The sequence below is a fragment of the Oncorhynchus keta genome, unplaced genomic scaffold (assembly GCF_023373465.1).
Source record: "Oncorhynchus keta strain PuntledgeMale-10-30-2019 unplaced genomic scaffold, Oket_V2 Un_contig_21779_pilon_pilon, whole genome shotgun sequence".
Taxonomy (NCBI): Eukaryota; Metazoa; Chordata; class Actinopteri; order Salmoniformes; family Salmonidae; genus Oncorhynchus; species Oncorhynchus keta.
In genome coordinates, this window is record NW_026282597.1 from 44,790 (window position 1) to 66,804 (window position 22,015).

Below are 22,015 nucleotides of genomic sequence, written 5' to 3' on the forward strand. Positions count from 1 at the left end.
CAGTTCATATAGTAACACTGTTATTACAGCATTATACCAGTTCATATAGTAACAGACTGTTATTACAGCATTATACCAGTTCATATAGTAACACTGTTATTACAGCATTATACCAGTTCATATAGTAACAGACTGTTATTACAGCATTATACCAGTTCATATAGTAACAGACTGTTACTACAGCATTATACCAGTTCATATAGTAACACACACACTGTTACTACAGCATTATACCAGTTCATATAGTAACAGACTGTTACTACAGCATTATACCAGTTCATATAGTAACAGACTGTTACTACAGCATTATACCAGTTCATATAGTAACAGACTGTTATTACAGCATTATACCAGTTCATATAGTAACAGACTGTTATTACAGCATTATACCAGTTCATATAGTAACACTGTTATTACAGCATTATACCAGTTCATATAGTAACAGACTGTTACTACAGCATTATACCAGTTCTTATAGTAACACTGTTATTACAGCATTATACCAGTTCATATAGTAACACTGTTATTACAGCATTATACCAGTTCATATAGTAACACTGTTATTACAGCATTATACCAGTTCATATAGTAACAGACTGTTATTACAGCATTATACCAGTTCATATAATAACACTGTTATTACAGCATTATACCAGTTCATATAGTAACACTGTTATTACAGCATTATACCAGTTCATATAGTAACAGACTGTTATTACAGCATTATACCAGTTCATATAGTAACACTGTTATTACAGCATTATACCAGTTCATATAGTAACAGACTGTTATTACAGCATTATACCAGTTCATATAGTAACGGACTGTTACTACAGCATTATACCAGTTCATATAGTAACAGACTGTTATTACAGCATTATACCAGTTCATATAGTAACACTGTTACTACAGCATTATACCAGTTCATATAGTAACAGACTGTTATTACAGCATTATACCAGTTCATATAGTAACACTGTTATTACAGCATTATACCAGTTCATATAGTAACACTGTTATTACAGCATTATACCAGTTCATATAGTAACACTGTTATTACAGCATTATACCAGTTCATATAGTAACAGACTGTTATTACAGCATTATACCAGTTCATATAGTAACAGACTGTTATTACAGCATTATACCAGTTCATATAGTAACACTGTTATTACAGCATTATACCAGTTCATATAGTAACACTGTTATTACAGCATTATACCAGTTCATATAGTAACACTGTTATTACAGCATTATACCAGTTCATATAGTAACACTGTTATTACAGCATTATACCAGTTCATATAGTAACACTGTTATTACAGCATTATACCAGTTCATATAGTAACAGACTGTTATTACAGCATTATACCAGTTCATATAGTAACAGACTGTTATTACAGCATTATACCAGTTCATATAGTAACAGACTGTTATTACAGCATTATACCAGTTCATATAGTAACACTGTTATTACAGCATTATACCAGTTCATATAGTAACACTGTTATTACAGCATTATACCAGTTCATATAGTAACACTGTTATTACAGCATTATACCAGTTCATATAGTAACAGACTGTTATTACAGCATTATACCAGTTCATATAGTAACACTGTTATTACAGCATTATACCAGTTCATATAGTAACAGACTGTTATTACAGCATTATACCAGTTCATATAGTAACACTGTTATTACAGCATTATACCAGTTCATATAGTAACAGACTGTTATTACAGCATTATACCAGTTCATATAGTAACAGACTGTTACTACAGCATTATACCAGTTCATATAGTAACAGACTGTTATTACAGCATTATACCAGTTCATATAGTAACAGACTGTTATTACAGCATTATACCAGTTCATATAGTAACACTGTTATTACAGCATTATACCAGTTTATATAGTAACAGACTGTTATTACAGCATTATACCAGTTCATATAGTAACAGACTGTTATTACAGCATTATACCAGTTCATATAGTAACAGACTGTTATTACAGCATTATACCAGTTCATATAGTAACACTGTTATTACAGCATTATACCAGTTCATATAGTCACACTGTTATTACAGCATTATACCAGTTCATATAGTAACACTGTTATTACAGCATTATACCAGTTCATATAGTAACACTGTTATTACAGCATTATACCAGTTCATATAGTAACATACTGTTATTACAGCATTATACCAGTTCATATAGTAACACTGTTATTACAGCATTATACCAGTTCATATAGTAACAGACTGTTATTACAGCATTATACCAGTTCATATAGTAACAGACTGTTATTACAGCATTATACCAGTTCATATAATAACAGACTGTTATTACAGCATTATACCAGTTCATATAGTAACAGACTGTTATTACAGCATTATACCAGTTCATATAGTAACAGACTGTTATTACAGCATTATACCAGTTCATATAGTAACAGACTGTTATTACAGCATTATACCAGTTCATATAGTAACACTGTTATTACAGCATTATACCAGTTCATATAGTAACAGACTGTTACTACAGCATTATACCAGTTCATATAGTAACAGACTGTTACTACAGCATTATACCAGTTCATATAGTAACAGACTGTTATTACAGCATTATACCAGTTCATATAGTAACACTGTTATTACAGCATTATACCAGTTCATATAGTAACAGACTGTTATTACAGCATTATACCAGTTCATATAGTAGCACTGTTACTACAGCATTATACCAGTTCATATAGTAACACTGTTATTACAGCATTATACCAGTTCATATAGTAACAGACTGTTATTACAGCATTATACCAGTTCATATAGTAACACTGTTATTACAGCATTACACCAGTTCATATAGTAACAGACTGTTATTACAGCATTATACCAGTTCATATAGTAACAGACTGTTATTACAGCATTATACCAGTTCATATAGTAACAGACTGTTATTACAGCATTATACCAGTTCATATAGTAACAGACTGTTATTACAGCATTATACCAGTTCATATAGTAACAGACTGTTACTACAGCATTATACCAGTTCATATAGTAACACTGTTATTACAGCATTATACCAGTTCATATAGTAACACTGTTATTACAGCATTATACCAGTTCATATAGTAACAGACTGTTACTACAGCATTATACCAGTTCATATAGTAACACTGTTATTACAGCATTATAGCAGTTCATATAGTAACAGACTGTTATTACAGCATTATACCAGTTCATATAGTAACAGACTGTTATTACAGCATTATACCAGTTTATATAGTAACAGACTGTTACTACAGCATTATACCAGTTCATATAGTAACAGACTGTTATTACAGCATTATACCAGTTCATATAGTAACACTGTTATTACAGCATTATACCAGTTCATATAGTAACAGACTGTTACTACAGCATTATACCAGTTCATATAGTAACACTGTTATTACAGCATTATACCAGTTCATATAGTAACAGACTGTTATTACAGCATTATACCAGTTCATATAGTAACACTGTTATTACAGCATTATACCAGTTCATATAGTAACAGACTGTTATTACAGCATTATACCAGTTCATATAGTAACACTGTTATTACAGCATTATACCAGTTCATATAGTAACACTGTTATTACAGCATTATACCAGTTCATATAGTAACACTGTTACTACAGCATTATACCAGTTCATATAGTAACACTGTTATTACAGCATTATACCAGTTCATATAGTAACAGACTGTTATTACAGCATTATACCAGTTCATATAGTAACAGACTGTTATTACAGCATTATACCAGTTCATATAGTAACACTGTTACTACAGCATTATACCAGTTCATATAGTAACACTGTTATTACAGCATTATACCAGTTTATATAGTAACACTGTTATTACAGCATTATACCAGTTTATATAGTAACACTGTTATTACAGCATTATACCAGTTTATATAGTAACACTGTTATTACAGCATTATACCAGTTCATATAGTAACAGACTGTTATTACAGCATTATACCAGTTCATATAGTAACAGACTGTTACTACAGCATTATACCAGTTCATATAGTAACGGACTGTTATTACAGCATTATACCAGTTCATATAGTAACACTGTTATTACAGCATTATACCAGTTCATATAGTAACACTGTTATTACAGCATTATACCAGTTCATATAGTAACACTGTTATTACAGCATTATACCAGTTCATATAGTAACAGACTGTTATTACAGCATTATACCAGTTCATATAGTAACAGACTGTTATTACAGCATTACACCAGTTCATATAGTAACACTGTTACTACAGCATTATACCAGTTCATATAGTAACACTGTTATTACAGCATTATACCAGTTCATATAGTAACAGACTGTTATTACAGCATTATACCAGTTCATATAGTAACACTGTTACTTCAGCATTATACCAGTTCATATAGTAACAGACTGTTACTACAGCATTATACCAGTTCATATAGTAACACTGTTATTACAGCATTATAGCAGTTCATATAGTAACAGACTGTTATTACAGCATTATACCAGTTCATATAGTAACAGACTGTTATTACAGCATTATACCAGTTCATATAGTAACACTGTTATTACAGCATTATACCAGTTCATATAGTAACACTGTTATTACAGCATTATACCAGTTCATATAGTAACAGACTGTTATTACAGCATTATACCAGTTCATATAGTAACAGACTGTTATTACAGCATTATACCAGTTCATATAGTAACACTGTTATTACAGCATTATACCAGTTCATATAGTAACAGACTGTTATTACAGCATTATACCAGTTCATATAGTAACAGACTGTTATTACAGCATTATACCAGTTCATATAGTAACAGACTGATACTACAGCATTATACCAGTTCATATAGTAACACTGTTATTACAGCATTATACCAGTTCATATAATAACACTGTTATTACAGCATTATACCAGTTCATATAGTAACAGACTGTTATTACAGCATTATACCAGTTCATATAATAACAGACTGTTATTACAGCATTATACCAGTTCATATAGTAACAGACTGTTATTACAGCATTATACCAGTTCATATAATAACACTGTTATTACAGCATTATACCAGTTCATATAGTAACAGACTGTTATTATAGCATTATACCAGTTCATATAATAACAGACTGTTATTACAGCATTATACCAGTTCATATAATAACAGACTGTTATTACAACATTATACCAGTTCATATAGTAACACTGTTATTACAGCATTATACCAGTTCATATAATAACAGACTGTTATTACAGCATTATACCAGTTCATATAATAACAGACTGTTATTACAGCATTATACCAGTTCATATAGTAACAGACTGTTATTACAGCATTATACCAGTTCATATAGTAACAGACTGTTATTACAGCATTATACCAGTTCATATAATAACACTGTTATTACAGCATTATACCAGTTCATATAGTAACAGACTGTGATTACAGCATTATACCAGTTCATAATAAAAATGAAATGTCTAGGAAGTTAGTTCCGTTTTTCTCCAGTAGATGGCATCAGTCAGTTTTGATGCGATCGATGAGAGGGATTTGAAATGGTGTGTGACAGAGGGAGTCATACACTGAGTGTACAAATCATTAGGAACATTTCACGGTCAACAGTTTTCCGTGCGTCTCAACAATTGTCCACCACCCAAAGGACATCCAGCCAACTTGGGGGTGGCAGGTAGACTAGTGGTTAGAGCGTTGGACTAGTAACCAAAAGGTTGCTGGATCGAATCCCCGAGCTGACAAGGTAACAATCTGTCATTCTCTCCCTGACAAAGGCAGTTAACCCACTGTTCCCCGGTAGGCTGTCATTAAAAATACGAATTTGTTCTTCACTGACTTGCCTAGTTAAATAAATAAAATAAAATCTTGACACAAGTGTCAAGCATCGCTGTGGAACACATGAGACTCTTTGTGGAGTCCATGCCTTCACTAACTGAGGCTGTTCTGAGGGACAAAAGGGAGACTCAATATTACGAAGGTGTTCCTCATTTTTGGGGAACTTAATGTATATTCTCAACACATTAAGAATGTTGAAATGAATATCAGAGAATTATTCAGAGTACTTGATTTATTTAAACAGCTGCAGATTGAGAACATGTACACAACCCATTAATATATACATCATTATCGTAGAATAGACCTAGTTAGAACCCATTAATATATACATCAGTATAGTAGAATAGACCTAGTTACAACCCATTAATATATATATCAGTATAGTAGAATAGACCTAGTTACAACCCATTAATATATACATCAGTATAGTAGAATAGACCTAGTTACAACCCATTAATATCTATATATTAATATCTATATATCAGTATAGTAGAATAGACCTAGTTACAACCCATATATATCCATTAATACATTCATTGAATCATATGAACCACTCTCACAGGATGTTTGAAATTTTCAACGGCTTTACTAAATATAAAATATTAAATAGTTTACTGAATAGTTACATGTCAAATATGTTTACAGTTATAGAAAAATAAACAATTAGTATATCCTAGACCTAGTACATTACACTGAACCTAATCCATACCAATCTCAGATAGGATATTAACCTAGTACATTACACTGAACCTAATCTATACCAATCTCAGATAGGATATTAACCTAGTACATTACATTGAGCCTCCTCTATACCAATCTCAGATAGGATATTAACCTAGTACATTACATTGAGCCTCCTCTATACCAATCTCAGATAGGATATTAACCTAGTACATTACATTGAACCTAATCTATACCAATCTCAGATAGGATATTAACCTAGTACATTACATTGAGCCTCCTCTATACCAATCTCAGATAGGATATTAACCTAGTACATTACATTGAGCCTCCTCTATACCAATCTCAGATAGGATATTAACCTAGTACATTACATTGAACCTAATCCATACCAATCTCAGATAGGATATTAACCTAGTACATTACATTGAACCTAATCTATACCAATCTCAGATAGGATATTAACCTAGTACATTACATTGAGCCTCCTCTATACCAATCTCAGATAGGGTATTGACATGCATGACAAGGTTTGTGTCACTAATGGCAACCTATTCCCTTTAAAGTGCACCAACAAGGGTTGGGGTGTTAGGGGGTGATGGTAGTTGATGACATCGTCGTCTTGGCAGTAGTCGATCTGCTCTCAATCTTAGTCACATGACTCTGGACCCAGGCTTCAGAAGGGTCAACACAAAATGTCTTCCCTTTCTTTGTGGTGAAACTGCAACAGATACACAACACATTGTCTCCCAGAACATCCAGTCTGTAATATGAACGGCTCCGTCTTGTCTTGTACAGTGTAGCCTGGATGTAGCCTGGTTCCAGGTGTGTTTGTGCTATCATACCAACTCCTTGTCACTCCTGGTCGTGTTTGGCATGACAAGGAGTTGACGTGAAGTCACAAACAGATCTGGGACCAGGCTATAGCCCAGATGTTTACAGTTTACAGTAGACTATGCTTTACTTACATCAGTGCTTTGCGAGGGCAGCTACTGGAGGTTGTTCTGAGAGAAACTACTTGTTGAAGAGGGATCCTCGCGCTGAATTTCACACAGCAGTCAGGTGCTATTTCCAACGCGATGACACCTGTAAACAAACCACAGTTAACATAACGATCTCCAGGTATGTCTCCAACAGCGTGTTACACAGCATTGCTACACACACACACACACACACACACACACACACACACACACACACACACACACACACACACACACACACACACACACACACACACACACACACACACACACACAAACACACACACAAACACACACCTGCAGACGTCGTGTGGAGGGAGCAGAGCAGTCCCAGGAGGAGTAGAGCAGTCAGGGTCTTCATGGTTCAGAGATGGTTGAGATGCTGAAGATTGTATTGTTTGAGATGTTCTCTGATGTTCTGGTCTCTGATGCTCTGGTCTCTGATGTTCTGATGTTCTCTCTGATGTTCTGGTCTCTGATGTTCTGGTCTCTGATGTTCTGGTCTCTGATGTTCTGGTCTCTGATGCTCTGGTCTCTGATGTTCTGGTCTCTGATGTTCTGGTCTCTGATGCTCTGGTCTCTGATGTTCTGGTCTCTGATGTTCTGGTCTCTGATGTTCTGGTCTCTAATGTTCTGGTCTCCGATGCTCTGGTCTCTGATGCTCTAGTCTGGTTCTGTGTCAGAAGTCTAGCTGATGCTCTGGCTATATGTCTGAGGTCTGATCTGACCTGTCTTTTATACAGAGAGCTGGTCCATCAGACCCATTGACACTTGACGTGGGAATCTCCCCTCAACTCCTTAATTCACTCTGAATATCTTTCTAAGAACGAACATTCTGCCCTTCAGGTTCCTCTTCTTCAATTCTCTGTAAGTCTGTTTCCTCCAGGATGTTCAGCAGCACTGCTATTTTCTGAAATACTCAGAATACATTTACTGTCGAATTGCATGTCAAAGGAAGGATATTAAAGTGGACTATATACTATATGATACATTACATCAAGTACAAGAACAATTAAGATTAAACGAAGTTCTCTACATCATAGCCAACTAGTTTGTAAGTCATTCTTGAAATCAACTATGTGTCTTTCAACGTTTAAAAGCAGATTTTAGGACGGTGTATTTTGATTTAAAACCTGTAGTATACTGTTAATCTTTACATCATAGTGAAGTTAAATCATAGAGTCTTTTTATATCAATTCATCTCAGATGTAGTGGGGTTGTGGTTTGTGTCTTCCCTCAGTTTGGAAGGTTGGTGGTTTGATCCCTGGTACCTAGAACTAGAAGCACAAGCATTTCGCTACACTCGCATTAACATCTGCTAACCATGTGTATGTGACAAATAAAATTTGATTTGATTTGATTTGAGTCATAACAAAAACATTCCACAGTTGCTATATCCATTATTGGACTAATAAATTAATGATATACACGCATTGATTCTTGAAGAATATAACTTATGAATGCTTCTTGAGTTTAGTTGAACTGTCATAACCCCATCAGAACCCAGAATATAAGCTTATTTTACTGTCATTTAAAACATAGGAAATGTAAACAGCCACTGTATATCCTGAGAACATGGTTAAAACTATCATGTTGACATCATGGATGCTCAGTCCTTCCATCCGTAGCTCTGTCTATGAATGTGAGAGTGGTTACATTTATCCAAACCCATCCCTGGCTTTTCACAAAAACAAGGACAGGAAATATTTTGTTATACTATGGGCAGTTATGGACCGGACAAGACTCCTGTATCTCACACCAACTTCACCTACACTCATCTCCCCACCAACTTCACTAGACTACTGTAGACTTCTAGTATCTCTCCCTACACTCACACCAACTTCACTAGACTACTGTAGACTCCTGTATCTCTCCCCACACTCACACCAACTTCACTAGACTACTGTAGACTCTGTATCTCTCCCCACACTCACACCAACTTCACTAGACTACTGTATCTCTCCCCACACTCACACCAACTTCACTAGACTACTGTAGACTCTGTATCTCTCCCCACACTCACACCAACTTCACTAGACTACTGTAGACTCTGTATCTCTCCCCACACTCACACCAACTTCACTAGACTACTGTAGACTCTGTATCTCTCCCCACACTCACACCAACTTCACTAGACTACTGTATCTCTCCCTACACTCACACCAACTTCACTAGACTACTGTAGACTACTGTATCTCTCCCTACACTCACACCAACTTCACTAGACTACTGTATCTCTCCCTACACTCACACCAACTTCACTAGACTACTGTAGACTACTGTATCTCTCCCCACACTCACACCAACTTCACTAGACTACTGTAGACTCTGTATCTCTCCCTACACTCACACCAACTTCACTAGACTACTGTAGACTCTGTATCTCTCCCCACACTCACACCAACTTCACTAGACTACTGTAGACTCCTGTATCTCTCCCACACTCACACCAACTTCACACCAACTTCACACCAACTCAGACTACTAGACTGTATCTCTCCCCACACTCACACCAACTTCACTAGACTACTGTAGACTCTGTATCTCTCCCCACACTCACACCAACTTCACTAGACTACTGTAGACTCTGTATCTCTCCCTACACTCACACCAACTTCACTAGACTACTGTAGACTCTGTATCTCTCCCCACACTCACACCAACTTCACTAGACTACTGACCCCACACTCACACCAACTTCACTAGACTACTGTAGACTCTGTATCTCTCCCCACACTCACACCAACTTCACTAGACTACTGTATCTCTCCCCACACTCACACCAACTTCACTAGACTACTGTAGACTCTGTATCTCTCCCCACACTCACACCAACTTCACTAGACTACTGTAGACTCTGTATCTCTCCCTACACTCACACCAACTTCACTAGACTACTGTAGACTCTGTATCTCTCCCTACACTCACACCAACTTCACTAGACTACTGTAGACTCTGTATCTCTCCCCACACTCACACCAACTTCACTAGACTACTGTAGACTCTGTATCTCTCCCCACACTCACACCAACTTCACTAGACTACTGTATCTCTCCCTACACTCACACCAACTTCACTAGACTACTGTAGACTCTGTATCTCTCCCCACACTCACACCAACTTCACTAGACTACTGTAGACTCTGTAACAATCCCTACACTCACACCAACTTCACTAGACTACTGTATCTCTCCCTACACTCACACCAACTTCACTAGACTACAGTAGACTCTGTATCTCTCCCCACACTCACACCAACTTCACTAGACTACAGTAGACTCCTGTATCTCTCCCCACACTCACACCAACTTCACTAGACTACTGTAGACTCTGTAACAATCCCTACACTCACACCAACTTCACTAGACTCTGTATCTCTCCCTCTCACACCAACCCTAGACTACACTCACACCAACTTCACTAGACTACTGTAGACTCTGTATCTCTCCCTACACTCACACCAACTTCACTAGACTACTGTAGACTCTGTAACAATCCCTACACTCACACCAACTTCACTAGACTACTGTAGACTCTGTATCTCTCCCCACACTCACACCAACTTCACTAGACTACTGTATCTCTCCCTACACTCACACCAACTTCACTAGACTACTGTAGACTCTGTATCTCTCCCCACACTCACACCAACTTCACTAGACTACTAGACTCTGTATCTCTCCCTACACTCACACCAACTTCACTAGACTACTGTAGACTCTGTATCTCTCCCTACACTCACACCAACTTCACTAGACTACTGTAGACTCTGTATCTCTCCCTCACACCAACTTCACTAGACTACATCTCTCCCCACAACTTCACTAGACTACTGTAGACTCTGTACATCTCTCCCTACACTCTCCCACACCAACTTCACTAGACTACTGTAGAGACTAGACTACTGTAGACTCTGTATCTCCCCACACTCACACCAACTTCACTAGACTACTGTAGACTCTGTATCTCTCCCTACACTCACCAACACAACTTCACTAGACTACTGTAGACTCTGTATCTCTCCCTACACTCACACCAACTTCACTAGACTACTGTAGACTCTGTATCTCTCTCTCACACCACACTGACTACACCACACCAAGAACTTCACTGATAATTGATTCTCTCCCACACTCACACCAACTTCACTAGAAAAATCTTTCACTAGACTAATTCCATTATGTTCTAGAAAAATCTTTCCGTAATTCCATTATGTTCTGTACAGAAGACTTCCTGTAGGCCTGATATGTAATCATACTGACTGACCCATCTGTTATGCAATCATACTGACTGACCCATCTGGCTATACAATCATACTGACTGACCCATCTGTTATACAATCATACTGACTGACCCATCTGTCTATACAGTCATACTGACTGACCCATCTGGCTCTACAATCATACTGACTGACCCATCTGTTATACAATCATACTGACTGACCCATCTGGCTCTACAATCATACTGACTGACCCATCTGTCTATACAGTCATACTGACTGACCCATCTGGCTCTACAATCATACTGACTGACCCATCTGTTATACAATCATACTGACTGACCCATCTGTCTATACAATCATACTGACTGACCCATCTGGCTATATAATGACCCATCTGTCTATACAATCATACTGACTGACCCATCTCATACAATCATACTGACTGACCCATCTGGCTATATAATCATGACTGACCCATCTGTCTATACAATCATACTGACTGACCCATCAGGATATACAATCATATACCCATCTGTCTCTACAATCATACTGACTGACCCATCAGGATATACAATCATACTGACTGACCCATCTGGCTATATAATCATACTGACTGACCCATCTGTCTATACAATCATACTGACTGACCCATCTTGCTCTACAATCATACTGACTGACCCATCTGTTATACAATCATATTGACTGACCCATCTGGCTCTACAATCATATTGACTGACCCATCTGGCTCTACAATCATACTGACTGACCCATCTGGCTCTACAATCATACTGACTGACCCATCTGTTATACAATCATACTGACTGACCCATCTGGCTCTACAATCATACTGACTGACCCATCTGTCTATACAATCATACTGACTGACCCATCTGTCTATAAAATCATACTGACTGACCCATCTTGTTCTTCAATCATACTGACTGACCCATCTTGCTCTTCAATCATACTGACTGAACCTTCTGGCTCTACAATCATACTGACTGATGGCTCTCTTTCTATATGATTAAATTATCAGGGGTCGAGGTAAGACCCAGATGCAGACTGTGTCGCAGTAACAATGTTTATAGCAGCAAAAGGGGCAAAGGTACTGGACGGCAGACAGGCTCAGGGGCAGGGTCAGGCTCAGGGTCAGGGTCAGGGTCAGGGTCAGTGTCAGGGTCAGGGTCAGGGTCAGGGTCAGGGTCAGGCTCAGGGTCAGGGTCAGGGGCAGGCTCAGGGTCAGGCTCAGGGTCAGGGTCAGGGTCAGGGTCAGGGTCAGGCTCAGGGGCAGGGTCAGGCTCAGGCTCAGGCTCAGGGTCAGGGTCAGGCTCAGGGGCAGGCAGAGTGGTCTGACAGGTGGGTACAGCGTCAGGACAGGCAGGGGTTAAAAACCAGGAGGACGAGGGAAGAGCTGAGCTGACACAAAACCGCTGGTTGGCTTGACAAAACAAGACAAACTGGCAACAGACAAACAGAGAACACAGGTATAAATACCCAGGGGATAATTGGGAAGATGGGCGACACCTGGAGGGGGGTGGAGACAATCACAAGGACAGGTGAAACAGATCAGGGTGTGACGTAAATAAGTTTCAAGTGAAGATGCATATTTAGCTGACACGTGCACTGAACCAAGTATCCTGTTTTTGTTCAGTTCAGAAAGACTCAAGTAAAGAGAGACGTCTTTTTAAAACAACTCTCACTTCCCTGTTCTGTCACCAGAACCTCGTATGATGCAAATGACTGTGGCTTTTCTAAGAACAAACACTGCAGCTCTCTTCTCTCATTGTCATTCTCAAAATGTTTGTAATAATTTGAAGCCAGAGTTCACAGTACTGCACAGAGTTACTGGTGGAAACAGGTAGGGACTGACAGTAACTGAACTGGCATGCAAATAACAAACATTTTCATTAAAATACAGAATAATTTTTAAATGTCTGCTCAGAGAAGTGAATGAAGGAATAAATAAATTAACAAATGAATGTATTTATGAATAAATGAATTGAAACAAACTACAGTTACCACCCAGCAAACATGACCCCATTTGCCCCATGTGGGCACGGGCTTGTCCACACCAAGCCCACACCAGCCCAATGGGCTGGTCCACACCAAGACCACATAAAGAGCACACCATCCCAACGGGCTAGTCCACACCAAGCCCACACCATCCCAACGGGTTAGTCCACACCAAGACCACATAAAGAGCACACCATCCCAACGGGCTAGTCCACACCAAGCCCACACCATCCCAATGGGTTAGTCCACACCAAGACCACATAAAGAGCACACCATCCCTACGGGTTCGTCCATACCAGGCCCACACCAGCCCAACGGGCTCGTCCACACCAAGCCCACACCAAGCCCACACCAACCCAACGGGCAAATCCACACCAAGCCCACACCAACCCAACGGGTTAGTCCACACCAAGCCCACACCAACCCAACGGGCTAATCCACACCAAGCCCACACCAACCCAACGGGCTAATCCACACCAAACCCACACCAACCCAACGGGCTAATCCACACCAAGCCCACACCAACCCAACGGGTTAGTCCACACCAAGCCCACACCAACCCAACGGGCTCGTCCACACCAAGCCCACACCAACCCAACGGGCTAATCCACACCAACCCAACGGGCTAATCCACACCAAGCCCACACCAACCCAACGGGCTAATCCACACCAAGCCCACACCAACCCAACGGGCTAATCCACACCAAGCCCACACCAACCCAACGGGCTAATTCACACCAAGCCCACACCAACCCAACGGGCTAATCCACACCAACCCAACGGGCTAATCCACACCAAGCCCACACCAACCCAACGGGCTAATCCACACCAAGCCCACACCAACCCAACGGGCTAATCCACACCAAGCCCACACCAACCCAACGGGCTAATCCACACCAACCCAACGGGCTAATCCACACCAAGCCCACACCAACCCAATGGGTTAGTCCACATCCAGTGCCAGCTACTTCATAGTGTTGAGGCGGGGCTCATTAGAATATTTTGGGGCATGGTTTGCACACAGTTCTTCTCCTCACCTGCCTTGGGGCGACCTACCTTGGGGCCACCTGCCTTGAGGACCATCGTGGAGCCGATGAGCAAATTGCTTGTTTGCCGAATGTGGGCAGCCTACAGGGACCAATATTGTAGCCTTTGTTATTTATAATTCTTCTAAATAAAAATGACTTTTTTATATATCTGAATGAATTGGAAATAATACCCACAGTCTGTGTATGGATTTAATAAGCAGTAATATGTCTGAGGGATTCTGCTGCAACAGTGAGGCATTGAAAAGAAAGATGAGGAGGAGAGATCTGAGGAGACAGGATCTTAGAAAGAATCCTGAGTGAGAACAGCAATACAGGTATTGTTCTTATCAACATGGACACATCCTTATATCTGCATTTAAAAGTCGAAAGAGACATAGTTGAATTTAAGTGTAACTTAGAAACGAGTTGGTTATGATGTAGAGAATTGAATTTAATCTGAACAGTTGTTGTATTTGATGTAATGTATCATATAGTATATAGTCCACTTTAATACCCTTCCTTTGATATGCAATTCTCCAGTAAATGTATTCTGAGTATTTCAGAAAATAGCAGCGCTGCTGAACATCCTGGAGGAAACAGAGTTACAGAGAATTGAAGAAGAGGAACCTGAAGGGCAGAATGTTCGTTCTTAGAAAGATATTCAGAGTGAATGAAGGAGTAGAGGGGAGATTCCCCCATCAAGTGTCAATGGGTCTGATGGACCAGCTCTCTGTATAAAAGACAGGTCAGATCAGACCTCAGACATATAGCCAGAGCATCAGCTAGACTTCTGACACAGAACCAGACTAGAGCATCAGAGACCAGAGCATAAGAGACCAGAACATCAGAGACCAGAGCATCAGAGACCAGAGCATAAGAGACCAGAGCATCAGAGACCAGAGCATCAGAGACCAGAGCATCAGAGACCAGAACATCAGAGACCAGAACATCAGAGACCAGAGCATCAGAGACCAGAACATCAGAACATCAGAGACCAGAGCATCAGAGACTAGAACATCAGAGACCAGAGCATCAGAGACCAGAGCATCAGAGACCAGAGCATCAGAGACCAGAGCATCAGAGACCAGAGCATCAGAGACCAGAACATCAGAGACCAGAGCATCAGAGACCAGAGCATCAGAGACCAGAGCATCAGAGACCAGAGCATCAGAGACCAGAACATCAGAGAACATCTCAAACAATACAATCTTCAGCATCTCAACCATCTCTGAACCATGAAGACCCTGACTGCTCTACTCCTCCTGGGACTGCTCTGCTCCCTCCACACGACGTCTGCAGGTGTGTGTGTGTGTGTGTGTGTGTGTGTGTGTGTGTGTGTGTGTGTGTGTGTGTGTGTGTGTGTGTGTGTGTGTGTGTGTGTGTGTGTGTGTGTGTGTGTGTGTGTGTGTGTGTGTGTGTGTGTGTGTGTGTGTGTGTGTAGCAATGCTGTGTAATACGCTGTTGGAGACATACCTGGAGATCGTTATGTTAACTGTGGTTTGTTTACAGGTGTCATCGCGTTGGAAATAGCACCTGACTGCTGTATGAAATTCAGCGAGGATCCCTCTTCAACAAGTAGTTTCTCTCAGAACAACCTCCAGTAGCTGCCCTCGCAAAGCACTGATGTAAGTAAAGCATAGTCTACTGTAAACTGTAAACATCTGGGCTATAGCCTGGTCCCAGATCTGTTTGTGACTTCACGTCAACTCCTTGTCATGCCAAACACGACCAGGAGTGACAAGGAGTTGGTATGATAGCACAAACACACCTGGAACCAGGCTACATCCAGGCTACACTGTACAAGACAAGACGGAGCCGTTCATATTACAGACTGGATGTTCTGGGAGACAATGTGTTGTGTATCTGTTGCAGTTTCACCACAAAGAAAGGGAAGACATTTTGTGTTGACCCTTCTAAAGCCTGGGTCCAGAGTCATGTGACCAAGATTCAGAGCAGATCGACTACTGCCAAGACGACGATGATGTCATCAACTACCATCACCCTCTAACACCCCAACCCTTGTTGGTGCACTTTAAAGGGAATAGGTTGCCATTAGTGACACAAACCTTGTCATGCATGTCAATACCCTATCTGAGATTGGTATAGATTAGGTTCAATGTAATGTACTAGGTTAATATCCTATCTGAGATTGGTATAGATTAGGTTCAATGTAATGTACTAGGTTAATATCCTATCTGAGATTGGTATAGATTAGGTTCAATGTAATGTACTAGGTTAATATCCTATCTGAGATTGGTATAGATTAGGTTCAATGTAATGTACTAGGTTAATATCCTATCTGAGATTGGTATAGAGGAGGCTCAATGTAATGTACTAGGTCTAGGATAAACTAATTGTTTATTTTTCTAAAACTGTAAACATATTTGACATGTAACCTATTTAATATTTTATAAAGCCTGTGAAAATTTCAAACATCCTGTGAAAGAGTGGTTCATATTATCCAATTAATGTATTAATGGATATATATGGGTTGTAACTAGGTCTATTCTACTGATATAGATATTAATGGGTTGTAACTAGGTCTATTCTACTGATATAGATATTAATGGGTTGTAACTGGGTCTATTCTACTGATATATATATTAATGGGTTGTAACTAGGTCTATTCTACTGATATAGATATTAATGGGTTGTAACTAGGTCTATTCTACTATACTGATATAGATATTAATGGGTTGTAACTAGGTCTATTCTACGATACCGATATAGATATTAATGGGTTGTAACTAGGTCTATTCTACTGATATAGATATTAATGGGTTGTAACTAGGTCTATTCTACTATACTGATATATATATTAATGGGTTGTAACTAGGTCTATTCTACTGATATAGCTATTAATGGGTTGTAACTAGGTCTATTCTACTGATATAGATATTAATGGGTTGTAACTAGGTCTATTCTACTATACTGATATAGATATTAATGGGTTGTAACTAGGTCTATTCTACTGATATAGATATAGATATTAATGGGTTGTAACTAGGTCTATTCTACTATACTGATATAGCTATTCTAGGTCTATTCTACTATAGAGAGGAGAGAGAGAGAGAGAGAGAGAGAGAGAGGGAGAGAGAGAGAGAGAGAGAGAGAGAGAGAGAGAGAGAGAGAGAGAGAGAGAGAGAGAGAGAGAGAGAGAGAGAGAGAGAGGAGAGAGAGATAGGCCAGGGTGTGACTAAGGTGGGCATTTTATGTTCATTTTCTATGTTTGGGATTTCTGTGTGTTTGGCCGGGTGTGGTTCTCAATCAGAGGCAACGAGCTGTCTATCGTTGTCTCTGATTGAGAACCATACTTAGCAGCCTGTTTCCTCACTGTTAGTTGTGGGTGGTTATTTTCTGTTGAGTGTGTTGTACCTGTCAGAACTGTTTCGGCTATTCTTTTTGTTATTTTGTATTCAGTGTTCAGTCAGAATAAATCATATGAACACGTACCACCACGCTGCACCTTGGTCTTCACCTTCTCCCACGACACCCATTACAGAGAGACAGATACATTGTATCATTTTAAATGTCACGTTCTGACCTTAGTTCCTTTGTTTTGTTTTAGTTGGTCAGGGCTTGAGTTGGGGTGGGCAGTCTATGTTTGTTTTTCTATGTTGGTTTTTGAGTTTTGTCCTGGTATGGTTCTCAATGAGAGGCAGGTGTCATTAGTTGTCTCTGATTGAGAATCATACTTAGGTAGCCTGTTTCCACCTGGGTTTCACTGTTGGTTTTTGAGTTTTGTCCTGGTATGGTTCTCAATCAGAGGCAGGTGTCATTAGTTGTCTCTGAATGAGAATCATACTTAGGTAGCCTGTTTCCCCCTGGGTTTCACTGTTGGTTTTTGAGTTTTGCCCTGGTATGGTTCTCAATCAGAGGCAGGTGTCATTAGTTGTCTCTGATTGAGAATCATACTTAGGTAGCCTGTTTCCACCTGGGTTTCACTGTTGGTTTTTGAGTTTTGCCCTGGTATGGTTCTCAATCAGAGGCAGGTGTCATTAGTTGTCTCTGATTGAGAATCATACTTAGGTAGCCTGTTTCCCCCTGTGTTTCGTTGGGTGTTTATTTTCTGTTTTCAGTCTTGTGTTTCTGAACCAGACAGAACTGTTCCGGTTGTTTCTTTGTTGTTTTGTTATTCAGTGTTCAGTTTACTTTATTAAAAGATGAACAGGTACCACGCTGCACATTGGTCCTCACCTTCTTCCCACGACAGCCGTTACAATCAAGCCTCAAAGTTATTCAGCAAACATGTTACATTGTAACAGAAAGTCAACCAAGTTGTTACTATCATAAATATATTTTTAACAAGAGAAATAGTTATGTTTCTCCCATGTCAGATGCTGCAGATCATTTAAAGACTTCATACTGGCAGCGTACAAGATAACACTATTATGACATCACACAACAGAACACTATTATGACATCACACAACAGAACACTATTATGACATCACACAACAGAACACTATTATGACATCACACAACAGAACACTATTATGACATCACACAACAGAACACTATTATGACATCACACAACAGAACACTATTATGACATCACACAACAGAACACTATTATGACATCACACAACAGAACACTATTATGACATCACACAACAGAACACTACAACTGGAACGACACTCTCAGAAACGGTTGTACACAAAGAAATGGTCAAAGCACATTATAAAATACTCTGTTTCTTAATGAACATGTTTGTTATTTGCGTGCCAGTTCAGTTACTGTCAGTCCCTCCCTGTTTCCACCAGTAACTCTGTGCAGTACTGTGAACTCTGGCTTCAAGTTATTACAAACATTTTGAGAATGACAATGAGAGAAGGGCGCTGCAATGTTTTTCTTAGAAAAGCTGCAGTCATTTGCATCATACGAAGTTCTGGTGACAGAACAGGGAAGTGAGAGTTATTTTAAAACGAGACGTCTCTCTTTACTTGAATCTTTCTGATCTGAACTGAAACAGGATACTTGGTTCAGTGCGTGTGTCAGCTAAATATCTATCTTCTACTGAACCCTAATTAATTATATAGATAGAGAGACATGGGTCAGTCAGTATGATTGTATAGACAGATGGGTAGTCTGTATGATTGACATGGGTAATGTATGATTGTAGACAGATGGGTTAGTCAGTATGATTGTAGAGCCAGATGGGTCAGTCAGTATGATTGTATAACAGATGGGTCAGTCAGTATGATTGGTCAGTATGATTGTATAACAGATGGGTCAGTCAGTATGATTGTATAACAGATGGGTCAGTCAGTATGATTGTATAGACAGACGGGTTAGTCAGTATGATTGTAGAGCCAGATGGGTCAGTCAGTATGATTGTAGAGCCAGATGGGTCAGTCAGTATGAATAACAGATGGGGTCAGTCAGGTATGATTGTACTAACAGATGGGTGTCAGTATGATTGTAGAGCCAGATGGGTCAGTCAGTAATGATTGTATAACAGATGGGTCAGTCAGTATGATTGTATAACAGATGGGTCAGTCAGTATGATTGTAGAGCCAGATGGGTCAGTCAGTATGATTGTATAACAGATGGGTCAGTCAGTATGATTGTATAACAGATGGGTTGTATGATTGTAACAGATGGGTCAGTCAGTATGATTGTATAACAGATGGGTCAGTCAGTATGATTGTAACAGATGGGTCAGTCAGTATGAAGTCAGTATGATGAACCAGATGGGTCAGTCAGTATGATTGTATAGACAGATGGGTCAGTCAGTATGATTGTAGAGCCAGTATGATTGTATAACAGATGGGTCAGTCAGTATGATTGTAACAGATGGGTCAGTCATGATTGTAGAGCCAGATGGGTCAGTCCAGTATGATTGTATAAATAGATGGGGATTGTATAACAGATGGGTCAGTCAGTATGATTGTATAGACAGATGGGTCAGTCAGTATGATTGTAGAGCCAGATGGGTCAGTCAGTATGATTGTATAACAGATGGGTCAGTCAGTATGATTGTAGAGCCAGATGGGTCAGTCAGTATGATTGTATAACAGATGGGTCAGTCAGTATGATTGTAACAGATGGGTCAGTCAGTATGATTGTATAACAGATGGGTCAGTCAGTATGATTGTATAACAGATGGGTCAGTCAGTATGATTGTAGAGCCAGATGGGTCAGTCAGTATGATTGTATAACAGATGGGTCAGTCAGTATGATTGTATAACAGATGGGTCAGTCAGTATGATTGTATAACAGATGGGTCAGTCAGTATGATTGTATATCCTGATGGGTTCCCAGTATGATTGTAGAGCCAGATGGGTCAGTCAGTATGATTGTATAACAGATGGGTCAGTCAGTATGATTGTATAACAGATGGGTCAGTCAGTATGATTGGGTAACAGATGGGTCAGTCAGTATGATTGTATAACTGATGGGTCATAACAGATGGATTGTAGAGCCAGATGGGTCAGTCAGTATGATTGTATAACAGATGGGTCAGTCAGTATGATTGTAGAGCCAGATGGGTCAGTCAGTATGATTGTATAGACAGATGGGCCAAATAAGTATGAGATGGGTCAGTCAGTATGATTGTATAGCCAGATGGGTCAGTCAGTATGATTGTAGAGCCAGATGGGTCAGTCAATATGATTATAACAGATGGGTCAGTGTATAACAAGATGGGTCAGTCAGTATGATTGTAGAGCCAGATGGTCAGTCAGTATGATTGTATAACAGATGGGTCAGTCAGTATGATTTGTAGAGCCAGAGTCAGTATGATTGTATAACAGATGATGCATAGACAGATGGGTCAGTCAGTATGATTGTATATGATTGTATAACAGATGGGTCAGTCAGTATGATTGTAGAGCCAGATGGGTCAGTCAATATGATTGTATAACAGATGGGTCAGTCAGTATGATTGTATAACAGATGGGTCAGTCAGTATGATTGTAGAGCCAGATGGGTCAGTCAGTATGATTTGCCAGATGGGTCAGTCAGTATGATTGTATAACAGGTCAGTCAGTGTGATTACATATCAGGCCTACAGGAAGTCTTCTGTCATTTTGAATACAGAACATAATGGAATTACGAAATATATTTTTTTTGAATTTCTTGAAAATCAATTACACAGTTCAGTTCTTGGTTGGTGTCAGTGTGGAGAGAGTACAGTCGTCTAGTGAAGTTGGTGTGTGTGTGGG

The 22,015-nt window shown here is 39.4% G+C and overlaps 1 protein-coding gene and 1 pseudogene across 2 annotated transcripts; one reads left to right on the plus strand and one right to left on the minus strand.

The window, feature by feature from the left end:
- Positions 1 to 6,134: 6,134 nt before the first annotated feature.
- On the minus strand, positions 6,135 to 8,398 carry LOC127921207 (C-C motif chemokine 13-like). Its single transcript, XM_052504981.1, has 3 exons — positions 7,884 to 8,398; positions 7,572 to 7,689; positions 6,135 to 7,324 (listed from the first exon to the last, which is right to left on the minus strand). The coding sequence occupies exons 1-3, from the start codon at positions 7,945 to 7,947 to the stop codon at positions 7,192 to 7,194; spliced, it is 315 nt and encodes a 104-aa protein (XP_052360941.1). The 5' UTR covers positions 7,948 to 8,398; the 3' UTR covers positions 6,135 to 7,191.
- A 7,113-nt stretch (positions 8,399 to 15,511) lies between these two features.
- On the plus strand, positions 15,512 to 17,499 carry LOC127921208 (C-C motif chemokine 13-like; annotated as a pseudogene). The gene is made up of 3 exons (XR_008108416.1): positions 15,512 to 16,148; positions 16,359 to 16,474; positions 16,722 to 17,499. The product of XR_008108416.1 is annotated as a C-C motif chemokine 13-like (transcript).
- The last annotated feature ends 4,516 nt before the right edge of the window (positions 17,500 to 22,015 follow it).

What these genes read in the sequence shown, in the direction of transcription:
- LOC127921207 (XM_052504981.1), bottom strand. Translation starts at nt 7,947, where the DNA reads ATGAAGACCCTGACTGCTCTACTCCTCCTGGGACTGCTCTGCTCCCTC. An exon ending in CCTCCACACGACGTCTGCAG is followed by an intron (nt 7,690 to 7,883) that starts GTGTGTGTTTGT and finishes GTTTGTTTACAG; the next exon opens with GTGTCATCGCGTTGGAAATA. An exon ending in TGCCCTCGCAAAGCACTGAT is followed by an intron (nt 7,325 to 7,571) that starts GTAAGTAAAGCA and finishes TATCTGTTGCAG; the next exon opens with TTTCACCACAAAGAAAGGGA.